The sequence below is a fragment of the Poecilia reticulata genome, chromosome 15, assembly GCF_904066995.2.
Source record: "Poecilia reticulata chromosome 15, P_reticulata-male-v2, whole genome shotgun sequence".
Lineage (NCBI taxonomy): Eukaryota > Metazoa > Chordata > Actinopteri > Cyprinodontiformes > Poeciliidae > Poecilia > Poecilia reticulata.
Genome location: NC_088844.1, coordinates 31,134,110 through 31,156,462, shown reverse-complemented (window position 1 = coordinate 31,156,462; position 22,353 = coordinate 31,134,110). Strand labels below are relative to the sequence as shown.

General features: G+C 51.2%; 1 protein-coding gene across 5 annotated transcripts in view; it reads right to left on the bottom strand.

The window, feature by feature from the left end:
- Positions 1-12,373: 12,373 nt before the first annotated feature.
- The window catches only part of eml4 (EMAP like 4), a 21,292-nt gene continuing 11,312 nt past the window's right edge, over positions 12,374-22,353 (bottom strand). For 4 of the 5 annotated variants that reach the window (XM_081616170.1, XM_081616172.1, XM_081616173.1 and 1 more), the window contains 8 exons: positions 21,225-21,356; positions 21,086-21,153; positions 20,894-20,982; positions 20,718-20,815; positions 20,461-20,548; positions 15,257-15,355; positions 15,055-15,185; positions 12,374-14,989 (listed from right to left, as the gene is read on the bottom strand). In XM_081616170.1, coding sequence (XP_081472296.1) covers positions 14,603-14,989; positions 15,055-15,185; positions 15,257-15,355; positions 20,461-20,548; positions 20,718-20,815; positions 20,894-20,982; positions 21,086-21,153; positions 21,225-21,356 — 1,092 coding nt within the window. In that variant the 3' untranslated portion in view covers positions 12,374-14,602. The remainder of the gene's footprint in view (positions 14,990-15,054; positions 15,186-15,256; positions 15,356-20,460; positions 20,549-20,717; positions 20,816-20,893; positions 20,983-21,085; positions 21,154-21,224; positions 21,357-22,353) is intronic. The other variant, XR_014091096.1, reaches the window with a different exon arrangement.

The window sequence follows — 22,353 nt, the reverse complement described above, 5'->3', positions numbered from 1 at the left end:
CCCCAACACCACCAGCTTTATGAAAAAACACCTGGTAAACACGCAGTCACGCCGAAGAGAGGCGCAGCGCCGCAGTCAGCTGGGCATCAGGAAGTGAGCATTGCAGGCGGATCTTCACCTGGAGCAGCCAGATGACCGGAGCCCAGCTGGTGGCCTCTATTGACCACTAAGAAAAGGTCGTTTTATTGTGTCACCATTAAGTGGCCTTCGTTTGAATAAAATATTTTGAATTTGATTGTTTTGCTGTTTGGGTTTTTGAGTTGCTTGCTCCCCGTTATACCAACGACAAAGTGTGAGGCCATATTGGCTACATGTAGCCGGGGCATCTTGTCCCCCTCATGTGCTGCGGCGCCCTCTTCCTGTTGCCCATATATGGAAGACGCTGCGGCGGAGCAGCTGGCTTGTTAGGGAGACGGACAGGAAATGAGCATTTACATTTAAAAGCAGGTAGATGCTGAGGTCAGATGCAGGCTGATGACCCCTACAGAGGTTTAACATTGATCATGAGGTGAGTTTAGAATTTGATTCCTTCACTGATGGTTATAGAAACAAACTTAGTGACGTCAAGACGCCGTTTACTGGTTTCACTGTAGGGAAGGTAAGAACCGTTTCTGATGATCATCTGGCTGCTTAATGTTCTGGTCTAACTTCATTTCTTTTGTGTGAAGGTCGGCCTGCTACTGTTTCAGTTTTTGATTTGTCTCAACTTCATTTCTTTGTTTTACTTTAATTACTTTACATGGTTATTGTGGATTAAAAGAACTTTTCTTGTTTTGCTTTTGATTAGGGAAACAAAGTTTCTATTGTCGCCTCCTGGCTGGTTGTAAACTGTTTTCTTTAGACTGAGACCAGAGGGAGGAAGTTTTTCTTTTCTTTTATTCACCAGGGATTGTTGTGTTTTTGTTGGGGACACTCAGGAGCATTTAGTTGTATTTGTGTTTTCTTTATTATTATTCCTCCCCCAAACAGTCAAATTTGATCTAATTGGGTTTTAATTATTTTTCAGGATCTCAGGAGCAGCATAGACTCCCACTTTTAGATGGTCATTTGGTCAATAAAATAAAGTGACTATTTTTGCTCAACTTTGTGAATTCAATAAACTGTTTAATCTGCAGCAGTGCCTCTGTCTACAAACTCATCTGTGATTTGGTAAAAAGGGTTTGGAGCTGCAGGGTCACATATAGACCCTCAGTATTCAGCCCATCTAGTCATCAAGCTACATTTTAATCATCTCAAATAATATGGTACAAGAAACTAACATGGAAAACATCTAAAACTTAAATGCAGTAATAAACTTTGCATTAGAATGTTGAAATGTTTGTTTAAGACATTTATTCACCATTTCCATGTTTACTTCTTGGTATTGATACAAAAATTACAGGAAACTGTTGAAAACCTGACCTCTGAAAATACAAATTATCAGAGAACCACAGTGCTGGTTCTGTTGGACCTCAGTGCTGCTTCTGTTGGACCTCAGTGCTGCTTCTGTTGGACCTCAGTGCTGGTTCTGTTGGACCTCAGTGCTGGTTCTGTTGGACCTCAGTGCTGCTTCTGTTGGACCTCAGTGCTGCTTCTGTTGGACCTCAGTGCTGCTTCTGTTGGACCTCAGTGCTGGTTCTGTTGGACCTCAGTGCTGGTTCTGTTGGACCTCAGTGCTGGTTCTGTTGGACCTCAGTGCTGGTTCTGTTGGACCTCAGTGCTGGTTCTGTTGGACCTCAGTGCTGGTTCTGTTGGACCTCAGTGCTGGTTCTGTTGGACCTCAGTGCTGGTTCTGTTGGACCTCAGTGTTGGTTCTGTTGGACCTCAGTGCTGGTTCTGTTGGACCTCAGTGCTGGTTCTGTTGGACCTCAGTGCTGGTTCTGTTGGACCTCAGTGCTGGTTCTGTTGGACCTCAGTGCTGGTTCTGTTGGACCTCAGTGCTGGTTCTGTTGGACCTCAGTGTTGGTTCTGTTGGACCTCAGTGCTGGTTCTGTTGGACCTCAGTGCTGGTTCTGTTGGACCTCAGTGCTGGTTCTGTTGGACCTCAGTGCTGGTTCTGTTGGACCTCAGTGCTGGTTCTGTTGGACCTCAGTGTTGGTTCTGTTGGACCTCAGTGTTGGTTCTGTTGGACCTCAGTGCTGGTTCTGTTGGACCTCAGTGTTGGTTCTGTTGGACCTCAGTGCTGGTTCTGTTGGACCTCAGTGCTGGTTCTGTTGGACCTCAGTGCTGGTTCTGTTGGACCTCAGTGTTGGTTCTGTTGGACCTCAGTGCTGGTTCTGTTGGACCTCAGTGCTGGTTCTGTTGGACCTCAGTGTTGGTTCTGTTGGACCTCAGTGCTGGTTCTGTTGGACCTCAGTGTTGGTTCTGTTGGACCTCAGTGCTGGTTCTGTTGGACCTCAGTGCTGGTTCTGTTGGACCTCAGTGCTGGTTCTGTTGGACCTCAGTGTTGGTTCTGTTGGACCTCAGTGCTGGTTCTGTTGGACCTCAGTGTTGGTTCTGTTGGACCTCAGTGCTGGTTCTGTTGGACCTCAGTGTTGGTTCTGTTGGACCTCAGTGCAGCTTTCAACACTGTTGACCAGGACATTTTACTGAACCGACTGGAGAGTCGGGTCGGACTCTCCGGTCCAGAACTCAACTGGTTTGAATCTTGCATACAGATCTGGGATTTCTTTGTTTTGGTTATAGAAATATACATAATTCTACACAAAGTTCCCAGGTGAAGGTAAAGTGGGCGTGGCCTACATGAGGAGCACTGTCAGGTTCCCGTCTTCTGGCCTCTGGCAGCGAAAGGCAACAAATCTCCGGCTGGTGCCTGTTGGGCCGATGTCCTGGTGGAAGGTTTGCTCTCTCTCGCTGCACTTTAGCTGATCTTTGTCAGAAAATCTAAATTGAAGGGCGATCATGGGTAAAACGCCACTGCGCCGCTCTCCTCCTTCGTTCTGCGTGTGTGTGTGTGTGTGTGTGTGTGTGTGTGTGTGTGTGTGTGTGTGTGTGTGTGTGGATCGACGGGTAAGAAACTGACGCTCATCTAAGCTCCAGTTTGTTCCAGTTTTATTTAAAATGGTGACTAATTAATTCTCGTAGATCCTCCACAGTTGACTCGTGCTGCTCTGTCTGCGTTCATCCCTGATTTCTGCACGTTCGTTTTAAAGTCGGACGGCGGCGTCACTGAGGCGCCGTTTGGGATGAGGCATCGGGGCCCATTTCACCTCCTGCTGTGGCAAGAGGGCCACGCCTGGTCCTGATGTTTTTAACTTGTATTGTCTATTAATTAGTTTCTATTTCCTTACTTGTATTGTTTACAGCCCTTTTTGTTTATTTAGCCGGCTGATATTGTTTTTTTTCTTATGTTTAAGGTTAAATTGATTAATTTTTTTTGCTTGTTTGCAGTTGCTGAGGTGACGGTGTTGCTGAGGTGACGTGTTGCTGAGGTGACGTGTTGCTGAGGTGACGGTGTTGCTGAGGTGACGGTGTTGCTGAGGTGACGTGTTGCTGAGGTGACGGTGTTGCTGAGGTGACGGTGTTGCTGAGGTGACGTGTTGCTGAGGTGACGGTGTTGCTGAGGTGACGTGTTGCTGAGGTGACGGTGTTGCTGAGGTGACGTGTTGCTGAGGTGACGTGTTGCTGAGGTGACGGTGTTGCTGAGGTGACGTGTTGCTGAGGTGACGTGTTGCTGAGGTGACGTGTTGCTAAGGTGACGTGTTGCCGAGGTGACGTGTTGCCGAGGTGACGTGTTGCCGAGGTGACGGTGTTGCTGAGGTGACGGTGTTGCCGAGGTGACGGTGTTGCCGAGGTGACGGTGTTGCCGAGGTGACGGTGTTGCCGAGGTGACGGTGTTGCCGAGGTGACGTGTTGCCGAGGTGACGTGTTGCCGAGGTGACGTGTTGCCGAGGTGACGGTGTTGCCGAGGTGACGTGTTGCCGAGGTGACGTGTTGCCGAGGTGACGTGTTGCCGAGGTGACGTGTTGCCGAAGTGACGGTGTTGCCGAGGTGACGGTGTTGCCGAGGTGACGGTGTTGCCGAGGTGACGTGTTGCCGAGGTGACGTGTTGCCGAGGTGACGTGTTGCCGAGGTGACGTGTTGCCGAGGTGACGTGTTGCCGAGGTGACGTGTTGCCGAGGTGACGTGTTGCCGAGGTGACGGTGTTGCCGAGGTGACGTGTTGCCGAGGTGACGGTGTTGCCGAGGTGACGTGTTGCCGAGGTGACGGTGTTGCTGAGGTGACGTGTTGCTGAGGTGACGGTGTTGCTGAGGTGACGTGTTGCTGAGGTGACGTGTTGCTGAGGTGACGTGTTGCTGAGGTGACGTGTTGCTGAGGTGACGTGTTGCAGAGGTGACGTGTTGCCGAGGTGACGTGTTGCCGAGGTGACGTGTTGCCGAGGTGACGTGTTGCCGAAGTGACGGTGTTGCCGAGGTGACGTGTTGCTGAGGTGACGTGTTGCTGAGGTGACGGTGTTGCTGAGGTGACGTGTTGCTGAGGTGACGGTGTTGCTGAGGTGACGTGTTGCTGAGGTGACGGTGTTGCTGAGGTGACGGTGTTGCTGAGGTGACGGTGTTGCTGAGGTGACGGTGTTGCTGAGGTGACGGTGTTGCTGAGGTGACGTGTTGCTGAGGTGACGTGTTGCTGAGGTGACGGTGTTGCTGAGGTGACGGTGTTGCTGAGGTGACGTGTTGCTGAGGTGACGTGTTGCTGAGGTGACGGTGTTGCTGAGGTGACGGTGTTGCTGAGGTGACGTGTTGCTGAGGTGACGTGTTGCTGAGGTGACGTGTTGCTGAGGTGACGGTGTTGCTGAGGTGACGGTGTTGCTGAGGTGACGGTGTTGCTGAGGTGACGTGTTGCTGAGGTGACGTGTTGCTGAGGTGACGTGTTGCTGAGGTGACGGTGTTGCTGAGGTGACGTGTTGCTGAGGTGACGGTGTTGCTCAGGTGACGTGTTGCTGAGGTGACGTGTTGCTGAGGTGATGTGTTGCTGAGGTGACGGTGTTGCTGAGGTGACGTGTTGCTGAGGTGACGGTGTTGCTGAGGTGACGTGTTGCTGAGGTGACGGTGTTGCTCAGGTGACGTGTTGCTGAGGTGACGTGTTGCTGAGGTGATGTGTTGCTGAGGTGACGGTGTTGCTGAGGTGACGGTGTTGCTGAGGTGACGGTGTTGCTGAGGTGACGTGTTGCTGAGGTGACGTGTTGCTGAGGTGACGTGTTGCTGAGGTGACGTGTTGCTGAGGTGACGTGTTGCTGAGGTGACGTGTTGCTGAGGTGACGTGTTGCGGAGGTGACGTGTTGCTGAGGTGACGTGTTGCTGAGGTGACGTGTTGCTGAGGTGACGTGTTGCTGAGGTGACGGTGTTGCTGAGGTGATGTGTTGCTGAGGTGACGTGTTGCTGAGGTGACGGTGTTGCTGAGGTGACGTGTTGCTGAGGTGACGGTGTTGCTGAGGTGACGTGTTGCTGAGGTGACGGTGTTGCTGAGGTGACGGTGTTGCTCAGGTGACGTGTTGCTGAGGTGACGTGTTGCTGAGGTGACGGTGTTGCTGAGGTGACGTGTTGCTGAGGTGACGTGTTGCTGAGGTGACGGTGTTGCTGAGGTGACGTGTTGCTGAGGTGACGTGTTGCTGAGGTGATGTGTTGCTGAGGTGATGTGTTGCTGAGGTGACGGTGTTGCTCAGGTGACGTGTTGCTGAGGTGACGTGTTGCTGAGGTGACGTGTTGCTGAGGTGACGTGTTGCTGAGGTGACGTGTTGCTGAGGTGACGTGTTGCTGAGGTGACGGTGTTGCTGAGGTGACGGTGTTGCTGAGGTGACGGTGTTGCTGAGGTGACGTGTTGCTGAGGTGACGGTGTTGCTGAGGTGACGGTGTTGCTGAGGTGACGTGTTGCTGAGGTGACGGTGTTGCTGAGGTGACGTGTTGGTGAGGTGACGGTGTTGCTCAGGTGACGGTGTTGCTGAGGTGACGTGTTGCTCAGGTGACGGTGTTGCTGAGGTGACGTGTTGGTGAGGTGACGGTGTTGCTCAGGTGACGGTGTTGCTGAGGTGACGGTGTTGCTGAGGTGACGGTGTCTTCCTCTGCTGCCTGCTGTGATTCTAGAGTTCGGGTCTCACTGTCTGGTGTTAAAGGTTGTTTTGGGTTTGCTGTGTTTGGTGGATGCCGTCCCTATAGCGCCCCCTCTGGCCGGTAACCTCAGCTACTGCACTTCCTCTGTTTTCCTTTTTCATTCTTTAAAAAACTGGTTTTAAAAAGAACATTCTAAAAATAATTTATTAAATGGTTTTTGTACATTTTTTACTGTCTCAGATGTTTCAGCAGAACTGAACCTGTGTGGCTTAAACAAAACGTAATAATCTCTGGGTGAAATTCCCAGGGTGGCGTTGAGCAATCTATTAAAACTAAAATTCCACAAAATCTGAGTTTCATCTCGTGTCGTCACAGTTTCAATCGGAAACTTCTCATCAGAGAGGTCAAAGGTCACATGTGAGGTACCCCAAGGTTCAATCCTAGGACCCTCCTACTCAATATCTATCTGCTGCCACTGGCTCAGGTTATAACAGGAAATAAGATCAGCTACCATAACTATGATACACAGCTCTACGTTATGATGTCACCAGGTGACCTTTGACCCCATCCAATCACTGAATAGATGCTGAGAACAGATCAATGTGTGGATGTGACAAAACTTTCTCCAGCTGAACAGAAACAAAACTGAAGTTATTATCTTTGGACCTAAAGATGAGCGAACCAGAATCAATGCACAGCTTCAGTTATTACAACTAAAAACCAGCGATCAGAACGAAACCTGGGAGTAGTGATGGACTCTGACCTGAACCTTCAGAGCCACATTAAGACGGTCACAAAGTCGGCCTTCTATCACCTGAAGAACATCTCTAGGATTAGAGGACTGATGTCTCAGATCTAGAGAAACTCATCTATGCGTTTATCTTCACGGCAGACGCTGCCCCAATCCGCCTGTCGATCTCCCGTTCCCTTCTTCCTTCATTCGTGAACAAGATCCCCAGATACTTAAACTCCTCCACTTGAGGCAGGACGACCCCCCTGACCTGGAGAAGGCACTCTACCCTTTTCCGGCTCAAGACCATGGCCTCGGATTTGGAGGCACTGAGCCTCATCCCGGCTGCTTCACACTCGGCTGCGAACCGCTCCAGTGAGAGCTGCAGATCACGATCTGATGAAGCCAACAGGACCACATCATCCGCAAAAAGCAGAGATGCGATCCTAAGGCCACCAAAACGGATCAACACCTCGGCTGGTCAGAGATTCTGTCCATGAAGGTAATGAACAGAATCGGTGACAAAGGGCAGCCTTGGCGGAGTCCAACTCTCACCGGAAACGAGCCCGACTTACTGCCGGCAATGCGGACCAGACTCTGACACCAGTCATACAGGGACCTGACAACCCGTATCAAAGGGCCCGGTACCCCATACTCCTGGAGACCCCCCAATGTCCCCCGAGGGACACGGTCGAACGCCTTCTCCAAGTCCACAAAACACATGTAGACTGGTTGGGCGAACTCCCATGCACCCTCTAGGACCCCGCTGAGGGTGTAGAGCTGGTCCAGTGTTCCACGACCAGAACCAGAACCACACTGCTCTTCCTGAATCCGAGGTTCGACTATCCGACGGACCCTCCTCTCCAGGACACCTGAATAGACCTAACCAGGGAGGCTTAAGAGTGTGACCCCCCTGTAATTGGAGCACACCCTCCGGTCCCCCTTTTTGAACAGGGGGACCACCACCCCAGTCTGCCAGTCCAGGGGAACTGCCCCCGATGTCCATGCGATATTGCAGAGTCGCGTTAGCCAACACAACCCTGCAACATCCAGAGCCTTAAGGAACTCCGGGAGGATCTCATCCACCCCCGGGGCCCTGCCACCGAGGAGCTTTTTGACCACCTCGGCGACCTCGTCCCCAGAGATTGGAGAGCCCAACCCAGAGTCCCCATGCTCAGCTTCCTCAACAGAAGGCATGTTGGTGGGATTGAGGAGGTCTTCGAAGTATTCCGCCCACCGGCCCACAACGTCCCGAGTTGAGGTCAGCAGCGCACCATCCCCACTATAAACAGTGTTGGTGCTGCACTGCTTCCCCCTCCTGAGACGCCGGATGGTGGACCAGAATCGCCTCGAAGCCGTACGGAAGCCTGTCTCCATGGCCTCTCCAAACTCCTCCCACGCCCGAGCTTTTGCCTCAGCGACAACCCGAGCCGCATGCCGTTTCGCCCGCCGGTACCCATCAGCTGCTTCTGGAGTCCCACAGGCCAAAAAGGCCCGATAGGACTCCTTCTTCAGCTTGACAGCATCCCTCACCGAAGGTGTCCACCAATGGGTTCAAGGGTTGCCGCCGCGACAGGCACCAACAACCTTGCGGCCGCAGCTCCGATAAGCCGCCTCGGCAATGGAGGTACGGAACATGGTCCACTCAGACTCAATGTCCCCCACCTCCCCCGGAACGTGTTGGAAGTTCTGACGGAGATGAGAGTTGAAGCTCCGTCTCACAGGGGACTCCGCCAGACGTTCCCAGCAGACCCTCACTACACGTTTGGGCCTGCCAGGTCTGACCGGCTTCCTCCCCCACCACCGGAGCCAACTCGTCACCAGGTAGTGGTCAGTGGACAGCTCCGCACCTCTCTTCACCTGAGTGTACAAGACATACGGCCGCAAATCCGATGAGACGATGACAAAGTCAATCATCGAACTGCGGCCTAGGGTGTCCTGGTGCCAAGTGCACATATGGACACCCTTATGCCTGAACATGGTGTTCGTGATGGACAATCCGTGACGACCACAGAAGTCCAACAACAGAACACCGCTTGGGTTCAGATCGGGGGGGGCCGTTCCTCCCAACCACGCCTCTCCAGGTCTCCCTGTCATTGCCCACGTGAGCGTTGAAGTCCCCCAGTAGAACAAGGGAGTCCCCAGGAGGGGCACTCTCCAGTACCCCCTCTAAGGACTGGAGTCCTTAGAGGGGGTACTGGAGAGGGTGGGTAATCTGAACTGCCGTTTGGCCAAACAACAGTCAGAACCCGTCCCCCCACCCGTAGGCGGAGGGAGGCCACCCTCTCGTTCACCGGGGTGAACCCCAACGTACAGGCGCCCAAATGGGGGGCAACAAGTATGCCCACTCCAGCCCGGCGCCTCTCACCGTGGGCAACTCCAGAGTGGAAGTACGTCCAGCCCCTCTCAAGGAGACTGGTTCCAGAACCAGAGCCATGTGTCCAGGTGAGGCTGACTATTTCTAGCTGGAACCTCTCAGCCTCGCACTCTAGCTCTGGTTTCTTCCCCACCAGAGAGGTGACGTTCCACGTCCCAAGAGCTTCTGCAGCCGAGGATCAGACCGCCCGGGTCCCCTCCCTTGGCTGCTGCCCGTAACACAATGCACCCGACCCCTTTGGCCCCTCAGACAGGTGGTGAGCCCATCGGAAGGGGGACCCACGTCTCCTCTTCGGGCTGAGCCCGGCCGGGCTCTGTGGGTAAAAGCCCGGCCACCAGGCGCTCGCCATCGTGCCCCACCTCCAGGCCTGGCTCCAGAGTGGGGCCCCGGTGACCCGCGTCCGGGCGAAGGAAAACGAAGTTTGTGTCCATCAAAGGGGTCTTCGGGCTGCGCTTTGTCTGGTTCCTCACCTAGGACCTGTCTGCCTTGGGTGACCCCACCAGGGGCATAAAGCCCCAGACAGCATAGCTCCTAGGATCATTGGGACACTCAAACCCCTCCACCACGACAAGGTAGGAGCCCAAGGAGTGTGTAATTTATAATTTTTTTCCTGCGGTATCATTAGCATAATTTCATTGATAATTTGGGCAACGATCTACGACACCGAGTCCAGAATGCAATAACTGACACATTACAGATGCAAACTTTGAAGTCAAAGTCTGTATCACGCTACCCATCAACTATTCTGTTATATTATAATATTATAAAAGATGACGTATTTGAAAATAAATATAGTAATACCAGGAAGTCTGATTGGTATCAGCAGCAAGAATCAACTTTTTTTCTCTGAATCTTGCGTCTGGTCTGTCCAGGGGCGCCGCCAGGAATCCTGGGCCCCTGACTAAAGATCAGTTTGGCCCCCTGACCAGCTGCTGTTCCAATGTTTTGAGTCTAACTGACCCATAAATATCATCAGTTTTAAAGGCTGCATCTGATTTCTTTGGTTCAATACTGATAATTAGCTCAATATTTACTATTTTACTGCTATATCAATATTTGCTGCTCATGAATTTATCATCCAACAGTCCACATCCAGGATGCTAGTAGGTTGTTAATGTTTTCTATTAGTTTAGATACTGAAACGTCTCCATGGCAACAGTCTATAGCAACAAGCAAAACACACATGAAGCAATCCAGACTTGTAAACATGCTAGTAGCTGCATTTTATTCAGGCTGCAGTTTAACTTTAATAAAATATGTTTCTCCATATTTGTTACAGCTGTCACCATGTAGCAGTTTGTTATGAGGCAGATAATCTGAAAACAATCAATCTCCTCCATCTGCTTCCTGAATTACTGGTTAAAGTGATGCACCGTTCTGACCAAAACAACCAATCAGAACCAGGAGGAGGGTCTTAGTGCTGTCAATCATCCTCATTCACTCACTGCTAAATGTGCTAATGGTGGAGAAACAACTTATTACAGGAAACTGTTTATCTGCCATCACTGGTAGCTATGCTAACTAACCTGAGCATTCACAACAGGCTATGCTAGCTGCAGCATAGGGATGAGCAGCAACATCAGATGGTGATTGACAGCACTAAAACTCTCCTGGCTCTGATTGGTTGTTTCTAGCACTGGGAGAAAGCAGAGGAAATAGATTTTTCACAGATTACCTCATATCATAATGTCACAATGACAGTTTTAACAAATATGTGAAAAAATATGGATAAAAATGTTACATACTGCAGCTTTAATTTCACTCATTTCTATGAACAAAAAACAAATGACCTCTTGTGGAGGGCCCCCTGCTGGTCAGGGCCCCTAGTATTGTCACCACTTTCCCCCCATATACCGCGCCCCTGGGTCTGTCTATGTCTGGTCCGATATTAATTGCTCTTTCTTCGACTTCCCCTAGTGGTCAGGAGCATTTCCGTTTCCAGCACTTTCTTGTTTGCGTCTTTTCTGTGTTGCTGATCGTTTGCACCTGTCGGCCACCGTAAATATCCTAAACTAATCACAATTAAACCAGACAAATGTGATCACACTTTGTGGGGGTAACATTAATCATTTTGTGACAGATTCCCGCATTGGAACAGTTTTGTGGAGACTCACCGCGCAGTAATGGCGCCTGCAGCTTTAGGCGACGTCCAAACTACTAATGTATGTGAATGGAGAAAACCTACAACAGCTCAAATCTGACACCGCTCCGCTTTTGTGAAGAAGGAAGTAGCGCTGGTCTTCTTCAGAGGTTTAGGGTCGATTTCTTCAGTAGTTCTTGGTGCAGCGCCCCCAGAGGCGACGGGGGGAACAGGGTTTCAGTTTGGATCGTTTTACTCGGTGCAGTGTGAACCACAGCTGCTGAAAATGTAACAAATGTTGCAACAGGTGTGAAAACAGCCTGACAACCACCAGAAGGCCTCATGTCTCCATAGAGTAAGAAATATTCATACTGTCATCAGGGGCACCGGGGGGAAAGTGATGACGATTCTAGGGGCCCTGACCAACGGGGCCCTGACCAACGGGGCCCTGACCAACGGGGCCCTGACCAACGGGGCCCTGACCAACGGGGCCCTGACCAACGGGGCCCTGACCAACGGGGCCAGCCGCTACTGTAACCTGGGTTTGACATTTTCATTCCAGCTTCTTTTGCTCCAGACACACAAACCGATTCATCCTTCAAAATCTTTAATCTCATTAATCAACAGGATCGTCTGCAAAGCCACGATTGGCCTCAGCTGCAGTGAGGATGGGATCTGAACTCAGACGGCCAGGAAACGGCTACTGGAGCCGACCTGCTCCGGCGTCCCGGTCCGGTCCGGTCCGGTCCGAACTCTATTCTGCATTGCAGGAATTTCCGTATTCAGAGAAACAAGTTAATCAAGTCTTAGTCATATGAAATCAGACATTGTTGATGTATTGCAGAAAGATTCAGGAAGTGGAGGATATCAGGCTGGACCTGATTTTGTTGTCATGTGGTTCACACTCTGCCAGTAGGTGGCGTGTTGCTGAAAATCTGTGGCCAGTTTGATCCGTTTCTACACGGTTTGCACGCTATCGCCTCCTGACACACGTTTCTGTATCACCGGGTCCGTTCAGCCCAACAGAACCGTTTCAGAACTCGGCTGGACCTTTTGGACATGGAACCACCGATGGTGAGCAGTAATCTAAAAGAGTACATTTAATACCTGGCATTTCCTGTTTCTGACATCATCACAGCGTCACTGAACAGACAGGAAGCTGATTGGCTGTCACCATAGCAACGTTTATTTGCATTTTGTGTTGAAATCTTCAGTACAGTCTGCCCTCTGACAGGAATGCATGAGAGAAGACGATTGGCTCAAAACAGTCACATAAAAATCATCAATGAGGATCAATGAATGCAAACCCCGCCCCCTTCACGTGACCCCGCCCCCAACCTGAACGTCCAGGTGAGTCCCTGAACTCCACAGAAGCCCTTGAGAGGCAAACATAGAAAAGATGAGTCAGTAATAAAAAGGCAACATTGACCCCCCCCCGACCGCAGGCCCCGCCCCTGAATGACATCATCAGCACATTCAACAAAGGCCTGAAGTGAAATGGTCCAGAACAGACAAAAGCCCAGCAGTGAGTCACTGAGAGCAACCAATCAGAGCACAGGCCCTCCCCTTTGCTGTCGCCTGATTGGATTAGAGATGTGAGCTGAATGTGACAGAAGTGCTGCCCTCTAGTGTTGAGCAGAAATATACACACAGACATCTGCAGCATATACAAACAACACAGATCCTTTATGAACAGAGAGGGCTCACTCTGATCAATTCTTCTCAAGATGAACTGGGATTTCCAGCAAAGTGGGAGGCTTCACTCTGATTGGTTCTCTGTCACAGTTTTAACCTGAAGGTCACCTCGCCAAACAAGCACTTCCTGTTTCATCCTGTTGGCAACAGTGTGAAGCTTCTGAAACCCAAACCAGTGGATCTAGAACCTGACGGGTCAGAACCGCTTTAAACATAATTTTTGACAGAATGTCCCTTTTCTCTGTTGTATTCATTTAGACTGAAACTGAATGTCATCTGTGGCTTTTCAGAATAAAAGCCTGCAGCTCTTTGCATTCTTCAGTGATGTTTTAATTCACAGATTTAAATTAAATTGATTTTCACTGTTTTAACTAAAAAGCTGCAGATGGTTGATTTTAAGAAAAGTTAGAAACAAAACTGAAATCTTCCAGGTTTCCTCTGATCCACCAACTTCCTGTTAAGCCAAAGACTTCCTGTTTAACCTGGAGGTCGACTCGTCTCACCGGAGGAAAATCGGACTGTTTATTTGGGAAAAATGATTGTCTGGTTTGACAAATTCCTCCCCTGCTGCCCCTTGTGGCAGACGGGGGGATAACAGGCGTTGGATGAGGTCATCACAGGTGTGTCAGGTGTCCTGTGTTAACCAAGGATGCACCGTGTTTAAAAGCAGTCAATTAATAAAAGGCTGAAACTCCCATAATAGCAGAGAAATGACATAACTCCAGTCAAAGCCCAACATCCCAGGCAGCTGCAGTCAGTGTGATTCTTTCTCTGTCCGGGTCCAAATTACAGCAACACTGGAGCTCAGTTACACAAACTGTCAAAGAGGAGAGAATTTACCTGCAGAGGCTAAAATGTGTGTTTTAGGTGTTCTTAGCTCCACACAGTTAACATGGATTGTTTGGACTCCTGCAGGCCAGGAGACCAACATCTGGACAGAAAATGGACATACTGTCAAACCACATGTGGGTGAAGGAGGCGACATCATGTGGATCTGGAGCGAAATGAAGAGAACGGTGCAGATTACGGCAATGTGTTTGGTTTTCTTTCCTCTTTCTGATGAGCCGTTTATTATTTATGTTTGTTTACTTTGGGGACTGAGCTGTTTAATGTGAATCCTTTGCCACTTGTTTTGTTACAAAATTCAACAAATATAATGTAAAAACCAGAAGCTGCACCGATTTATTGGCGCCGTTTTCTTAAATTTCAAAGATCAGTGATTGGCCGATATTTGTGAAGCCGTCTAAAAATCAACCACTGTCCTCATTTCCTCTGCAGTGAGACGGTTAACCCCGCCCACCTGGCTAGCCCCGCCCACCTGGCTAGCCCCGCCCACCTGGTTAGCCCCGCCCACCCAGGTGTTTGCAATAGTCCTCTGTTACCAACTGAGCGACTTTCTATATTTATTGACATTTCAGACAAAATCAATCAGACAGAATGTGCCATCGGTGCAGCCATACTGTTCACCTGTCCAGAGTGAGCAGATCAGGTGACTTCCTGTGGCGAATCGGAGGAGACCCGGAAGGTTCTGGAGTGTTTCTGGAAGATGGCCGACGCCTGGAGACGTCTGGACAGTTTCTGTGAGTTTCCTGTCGAATTCCTGACGGCGGTCCTGAACAGGTGCTTGGCGGTCGGCGACCCAGACGGCGTCAGGAGCAGCAACAGAGACACCTGACCCGGAAGAGGCCCCGCCCCCTCTAGGAGGGCGGAGTGAGGGGAGGCAGGCCCTCGTCGCTCGGCGTCGCCGTGTCGTCGCTCGTCTCCAGGCTGTCCTTCAGGCTCAGGGTGCTGTCCGAGGGGGGCGGGGTTCCTTCTGCGGCGACCCGGCTCGATGGGTCCGGGTTCTCGGCGGCGGCCGGGTCGGGTCCGGCCAGAGGCTGCGTGGCGGCTGCATCGCCGGCCGTGTCTCCAGCCATGTTGGGTCGGCGCGCGGCGGGCTTGGGGGCGTCGACCAGCTTCCTGACGAGCCGCCACTGCATGACGCTGGTGTCCTTCCCGCCCGTGGAGATCAGGTGGCTGTCGCTGTGCAGGAAGCTGACGTTGGTCACGTGACTGCTGTGGGCGCTGTACTTGTGGCTGGGCGCCTGCGGAGACGGCGGTTAGTCTGTCGGAACGTGCCGGCCGGTTTCGGTTCTGGTTCTGGACCCACCTTGAATCTGGAGCAGGGGTAGCCGAACAGGTGAACCTTGCAGAAGTCGTCCGCCAGCGCGATCACCTTCCTGTTGTGAGACCTGACCAGCGCGTTGATGTCGGTACCATCAGAACCTTCGGGCCAGACGCCTGGAACACAGCATCTTCCATCAGAACCATCAGAACCATCAGAACCGACCCGGTCCCAGCAGAGCACTGACCGAACACGTGGTATCCCAGCACGCAGGTGTAGGTGGCCCAGTTGATGTCTTTGCACTCAGAGCGGTTCCGGATCAGCTGGCAGCCGTTCTGGATGTCCCCTGGAAATACACACGGTACTACGGGAGTACTACAGGAGTAGTACGGGAGTAGTACAGGAGTACTACAGGAGTACTATGAGAGTACTACAGGAGTACTACAGGAGTACTACGAGAGTAGTACAGGAGTAGTACGGGAGTACTATGAGAGTACTACAGGAGTACTACGAGAGTACTACAGGAGTACTATGAGAGTACTACAGGAGTACTACGGGAGTACTACGAGAGTACTACGAGAGAACTACGAGAGTACTACGGGAGTACTACGAGAGTACTACGGGAGTACTACGAGAGTACTACGAGAGTACTACGAGAGAACTACGAGAGTACTACGGGAGTACTACGAGAGTACTACGGGAGTACTACGAGAGTACTACGAGAGTACTACGAGAGTACTACGGGAGTACTACGAGAGTACTACGGGAGTACTACGGGAGTAGTACAGGAGTAGTACGGGAGTACTACAGGAGTACTACAGGAGTACTACGGGAGTACTACGAGAGTACTACGAGAGTACTACAGGAGTACTACGGGAGTACTACGAGAGTAGTACAGGAGTAGTACGGGAGTACTACAGGAGTACTACAGGAGTACTACGGGAGTACTACGGGAGTACTACAGGAGTAGTACGGGAGTAGTACGGGAGTACTACAGGAGTAGTACGGGAGTACTATGAGAGTACTACAGGAGTACTACGAGAGTACTACAGGAGTACTATGAGAGTACTACAGGAGTACTACGGGAGTACTACGGGAGTACTACAGGAGTACTACGAGAGTACTACGAGAGTACTACAGGAGTACTACGGGAGTACTACGAGAGTAGTACAGGAGTAGTACGGGAGTACTACAGGAGTACTACAGGAGTACTACGGGAGTACTACGGGAGTACTACAGGAGTAGTACGGGAGTAGTACGGGAGTACTACAGGAGTAGTACGGGAGTACTATGAGAGTACTACAGGAGTACTACGAGAGTACTACAGGAGTACTATGAGAGTACTACAGGAGTAGTACGGGAGTACTACAGGAGTACTATGGGAGTACTATGAGAGTACTACAGGAGTACTACGAGAGTACTACAGGAGTACTATGAGAGTACTACAGGAGTACTACGGGAGTACTACGGGAGTACTACAGGAGTACTACGGGAGTACTACAGGAGTACTACGAGAGTACTACAGGAGTACTACGGGAGTACTACGGGAGTACTACAGGAGTAGTACGGGAGTACTACAGGAGTACTACGGGAGTACTACGGGAGTACTATAGGAGTAGTACGGGAGTAGTACGGGAGTACTACAGGAGTAGTACGGGAGTACTATGAGAGTACTACAGGAGTACTACAGGAGTACTACGAGAGTACTACAGGAGTACTACGGGAGTACTACAGGAGTACTACAGGAGTACTACGGGAGTACTACGGGAGTAGTACAGGAGTACTACAGGAGTACTACAGGAGTACTACGGGAGTACTACAGGAGTACTATGAGAGTACTACAGGAGTACTATGAGAGTACTACAGGAGTACTACAGGAGTACTACGGGAGTACTACAGGAGTACTACGGGAGTACTACAGGAGTACTACAGGAGTACTACGGGAGTACTACAGGAGTACTACGGGAGTACTACGGGAGTACTACGGGAGTACTATGGGAGTACTACAGGAGTACTACGGGAGTACTATGAGAGTACTACGGGAGTACTACGGGAGTACTACAGGAGTACTATGAGAGTACTACAGGAGTACTAAGGGAGTACTACAGGAGTACTACAGGAGTACTACGGGAGTACTATCAGAGTACTACAGGAGTACTACAGGAGTACTACGGGAGTACTACAGGAGTACTATGAGAGTACTACAGGAGTACTACGAGAGTACTACAGGAGTACTATGAGAGTACTACAGGAGTACTACGGGAGTACTACGGGAGTACTACAGGAGTACTACGGGAGTACTACAGGAGTACTACGAGAGTACTACAGGAGTACTACGGGAGTACTACGGGAGTACTACAGGAGTAGTACGGGAGTACTACAGGAGTACTACGGGAGTACTACGGGAGTACTACAGGAGTAGTACGGGAGTAGTACGGGAGTACTACAGGAGTAGTACGGGAGTACTATGAGAGTACTACAGGAGTACTACGAGAGTACTACGAGAGTACTACAGGAGTACTACGGGAGTACTACAGGAGTACTACAGGAGTACTACGGGAGTACTACGGGAGTAGTACGGGAGTAGTACGGGAGTACTACAGGAGTAGTACGGGAGTACTATGAGAGTACTACAGGAGTACTACGAGAGTACTACAGGAGTACTATGAGAGTACTACAGGAGTACTACAGGAGTACTACGGGAGTACTACAGGAGTACTACGGGAGTACTACAGGAGTACTACAGGAGTACTACGGGAGTACTACAGGAGTACTACGGGAGTACTACGGGAGTACTACGGGAGTACTACAGGAGTACTACAGGAGTACTACGGGAGTACTATGAGAGTACTACGGGAGTACTACGGGAGTACTACAGGAGTACTACGAGAGTACTACGGGAGTACTACGGGAGTACTACAGGAGTACTACGGGAGTACTACAGGAGTACTACGAGAGTACTACGGGAGTACTACAGGAGTACTACAGGAGTACTACGGGAGTACTATGGGAGTACTACAGGAGTAGTACGGGAGTACTACAGGAGTACTACAGGAGTACTACGGGAGTACTACGGGAGTACTACAGGAGTAGTACGGGAGTAGTACGGGAGTACTACAGGAGTAGTACGGGAGTACTATGAGAGTACTACAGGAGTACTACGAGAGTACTACAGGAGTACTATGAGAGTACTACAGGAGTACTACGGGAGTACTACAGGAGTACTACAGGAGTACTACAGGAGTACTACGGGAGTACTACGGGAGTACTACAGGAGTAGTACGGGAGTACTACAGGAGTAGTACGGGAGTACTATGAGAGTACTACAGGAGTACTACGAGAGTACTACAGGAGTACTATGAGAGTACTACAGGAGTACTACGGGAGTACTACAGGAGTACTACAGGAGTACTACGGGAGTACTACGGGAGTACTATCAGAGTACTACAGGAGTACTACGGGAGTACTACAGGAGTACTACAGGAGTACTACGGGAGTACTATCAGAGTACTACGGGAGTACTATGAGAGTACTACAGGAGTACTACGGGAGTACTACGGGAGTACTACAGGAGTACTACGGGAGTACTACAGGAGTACTATGGGAGTACTACGAGAGTACTACGGGAGTACTACGGGAGTACTACGGGAGTACTACAGGAGTACTACGGGAGTACTACAGGAGTACTATGGGAGTACTACGGGAGTACTATCAGAGTACTACAGGAGTACTACGGAAGTACTACAGGAGTACTACGGGAGTACTACAGGAGTACTACGGGAGTACTACGGGAGTACTACAGGAGTACTACAGGAGTACTACGGGAGTACTATCAGAGTACTACGGGAGTACTACAGGAGTACTACGGGAGTACTACGGGAGTACTATCAGAGTACTACAGGAGTACTACGGGAGTACTACAGGAGTACTACGAGAGTACTACGGGAGTACTACGGGAGTACTACAGGAGTACTACGGGAGTACTATCAGAGTACTACGGGAGTACTACAGGAGTACTACGGGAGTACTACAGGAGTACTATGGGAGTACTACGGGAGTACTACAGGAGTACTACGGGAGTACTACGGGAGTACTACAGGAGTACTACGGGAGTACTACAGGAGTACTATGGGAGTACTACGAGAGTACTACAGGAGTACTACGGGAGTACTACGGGAGTACTACGGGAGTACTACGGGAGTACTACGGGAGTACTACGAGAGTACTACGGGAGTACTACGGGAGTACTACAGGAGTACTACGAGAGTACTACGGGAGTACTACGGGAGTACTACAGGAGTACTACAGGAGTACTACGGGAGTACTATCAGAGTACTACGGGAGTACTACAGGAGTACTACGGGAGTACTACAGGAGTACTATGGGAGTACTACGGGAGTACTATCAGAGTACTACGGGAGTACTACGGGAGTACTACAGGAGTACTACGGGAGTACTACGGAGTACTACAGGAGTACTACGGAGTATATCAGAGTACTACGGGAGTACTACAGGAGTACTACGGGAGTACTACGGGAGTACTACAGGAGTACTACGGGAGTACTACAGGAGTACTATGGGAGTACTACGAGAGTACTACGGGAGTACTACGGGAGTACTACGGGAGTACTACAGGAGTACTACGGGAGTACTACAGGAGTACTACGGGAGTACTACGGGAGTACTATCAGAGTACTACAGGAGTACTACGGAAGTACTACAGGAGTACTACGGGAGTACTACAGGAGTACTACGGGAGTACTACGGGAGTACTATCAGAGTACTACGGGAGTACTACAGGAGTACTACGGGAGTACTACGGGAGTACTATCAGAGTACTACAGGAGTACTACGGGAGTACTACAGGAGTACTACGAGAGTACTACGGGAGTACTACGGGAGTACTACAGGAGTACTACGGGAGTACTATCAGAGTACTACGGGAGTACTACAGGAGTACTACGGGAGTACTACGGGAGTACTACGGGAGTACTACGGGAGTACTACAGGAGTACTACGGGAGTACTACGGGAGTACTACAGGAGTACTACGGGAGTACTACAGGAGTACTACAGGAGTACTACGGGAGTACTACGAGAGTACTACAGGAGTACTACGGGAGTACTACGGGAGTACTACGGGAGTACTACAGGAGTACTACGAGAGTACTACGGGAGTACTACGGGAGTACTACAGGAGTACTACGAGAGTACTACGGGAGTACTACGGGAGTACTACAGGAGTACTACAGGAGTACTACGGGAGTACTATCAGAGTACTACGGGAGTACTACAGGAGTACTACGGGAGTACTACAGGAGTACTATGGGAGTACTACGGGAGTACTATCAGAGTACTACGGGAGTACTACGGGAGTACTACAGGAGTACTACAGGAGTACTACGGGAGTACTACGGGAGTACATCCTAGCGGTATCAGTGTGCGTACTCACAGTAGAGGATCTCGTAGTCCCCAGAGTTGGACATGATGAACTTGTTGTCAGGTGACCAGTCCAGGTGTGTGATGTAGCTGGAATGACCCTGGAGAGACGTTCAGGGGAATCAGGACATTTGCATCACATGATGATGGACTGGTTCTGGTCCTACTTCTAGTTCTGGTTCTGATTGGACAGAACCAAGCGTGGCTGTGGTTCCGCACTCTGACCTGTTAGCCAATCAGAGGGCAGGGAGCTGACCAATAGGAACTCACCGAGCATTTCCCGTAGCGGCTGTACCTGCGGCCCTGCTCCGACACGCTGTACAGGTAGATGAAGTTATCATGAGACCCCACGGCCAGCATGCTGCCATCTGCAGGATGGAGGGAGAGAGGCATGATGGGAACCGTAGTCCCTTCACAACGCCGTGGTTACAGCAGACTCCACCCACCGACTGAGAAACGCAGAACCGACAGCTGCTCGTTGCCGTCCGAGTGGATCCCGACCAGATCTTTGCTCTCGGCGTCCAGAACAAACCACCTGGAGACATGCAAGAGTGCAGAGCGACCAATCAGAAGGAGAGGGAGGCGGGTGCAACCAATCAGAAAAAAGCAGAACCAGACGCAGCGATGACATCGCTGACCTTCCAGAGTGCGTTCCTATAACGACTACGGCTCCACTGGGATGGAACTCCGCACAGTGTCCGTGTTCCTGAAGGAGCAACACACCTGTCAGTCCCCCAACCAATCAGCCGGCCCCAGTCACAAGTCCCGCCCCCTCACCTCCAGAGTGCGGCTCCACTGCAGGCTGTGATCCACAGAGTTCCACAGACAGACCATCTGGTCCTGGGCGCAGGTCAGGAACTGCTCCCTGCTGGGGTGGGTGGCCAGACCCCACAGCTCGTCCGTGTGTCCCTGAACGCACCGCAGAGAGATGAGACTCTGAACGCACCGCAGAGACCCTGAACACACCGCAGAGACCCTGAACGCACTGCAGAGAGATGAGACCCTGAACGCACCGCAGAGAGATGAGACTCTGAACGCACCGCAGAGAGATGAGACTCTGAATGCACCGCAGGGACCCTGAACGCACCGCAGAGAGATGAGACTCTGAACGCACCGCAGAGACCCTGAACGCACCGCAGAGAGATGAGACTCTGAACGCACCGCAGGGACCCTGAACGCACCGCAGAGACCCTGAACGCACCGCAGAGACCCTGAACGCACCGCAGAGAGATGAGACCCTGAACGCACCGCAGAGAGATGAGACCCTGAACGCACCGCAGAGAGATGAGACTCTGAACGCACCGCAGGGACCCTGAACGCACCGCAGAGAGATGAGACTCTGAACGCACCGCAGAGACCCTGAACGCACCGCAGAGAGATGAGACTCTGAACGCACCGCAGGGACCCTGAACGCACCGCAGAGACCCTGAACGCACCGCAGAGACCCTGAACGCACCGCAGAAAGATGAGACCCTGAACGCACCACAGGAACCCTGAACGCACCGCAGAGACCCTTAACGCACTGCAGAGAGATGAGACCCTGAACGCACCGCAGAGAGATGAGACCCTGAACGCACCGCAGGGACCCTGAACGCACTGCAGAGAGATGAGACCCTGAACGCACCGCAGAGATGAGACCCTGAACGCACCGCAGGAACCCTGAATGCACCGCAGAGAGATGAGACCCTGAACGCACCACAGGAACCCTGAACGCACCGCAGAGATGAGACCCTGAACGCACCGCAGAGAGATGAGACCCTGAACGCACCACAGAGATGAGACCCTGAACGCCCCGCAGGAACCCTGAACGCACCGCAGAGAGATGAGACCCTGAATGCACCGCAGAGACCCTGAACGCAACGCAGAGATGAGACCCTGAACGCACCACAGGAACCCTGAACGCACC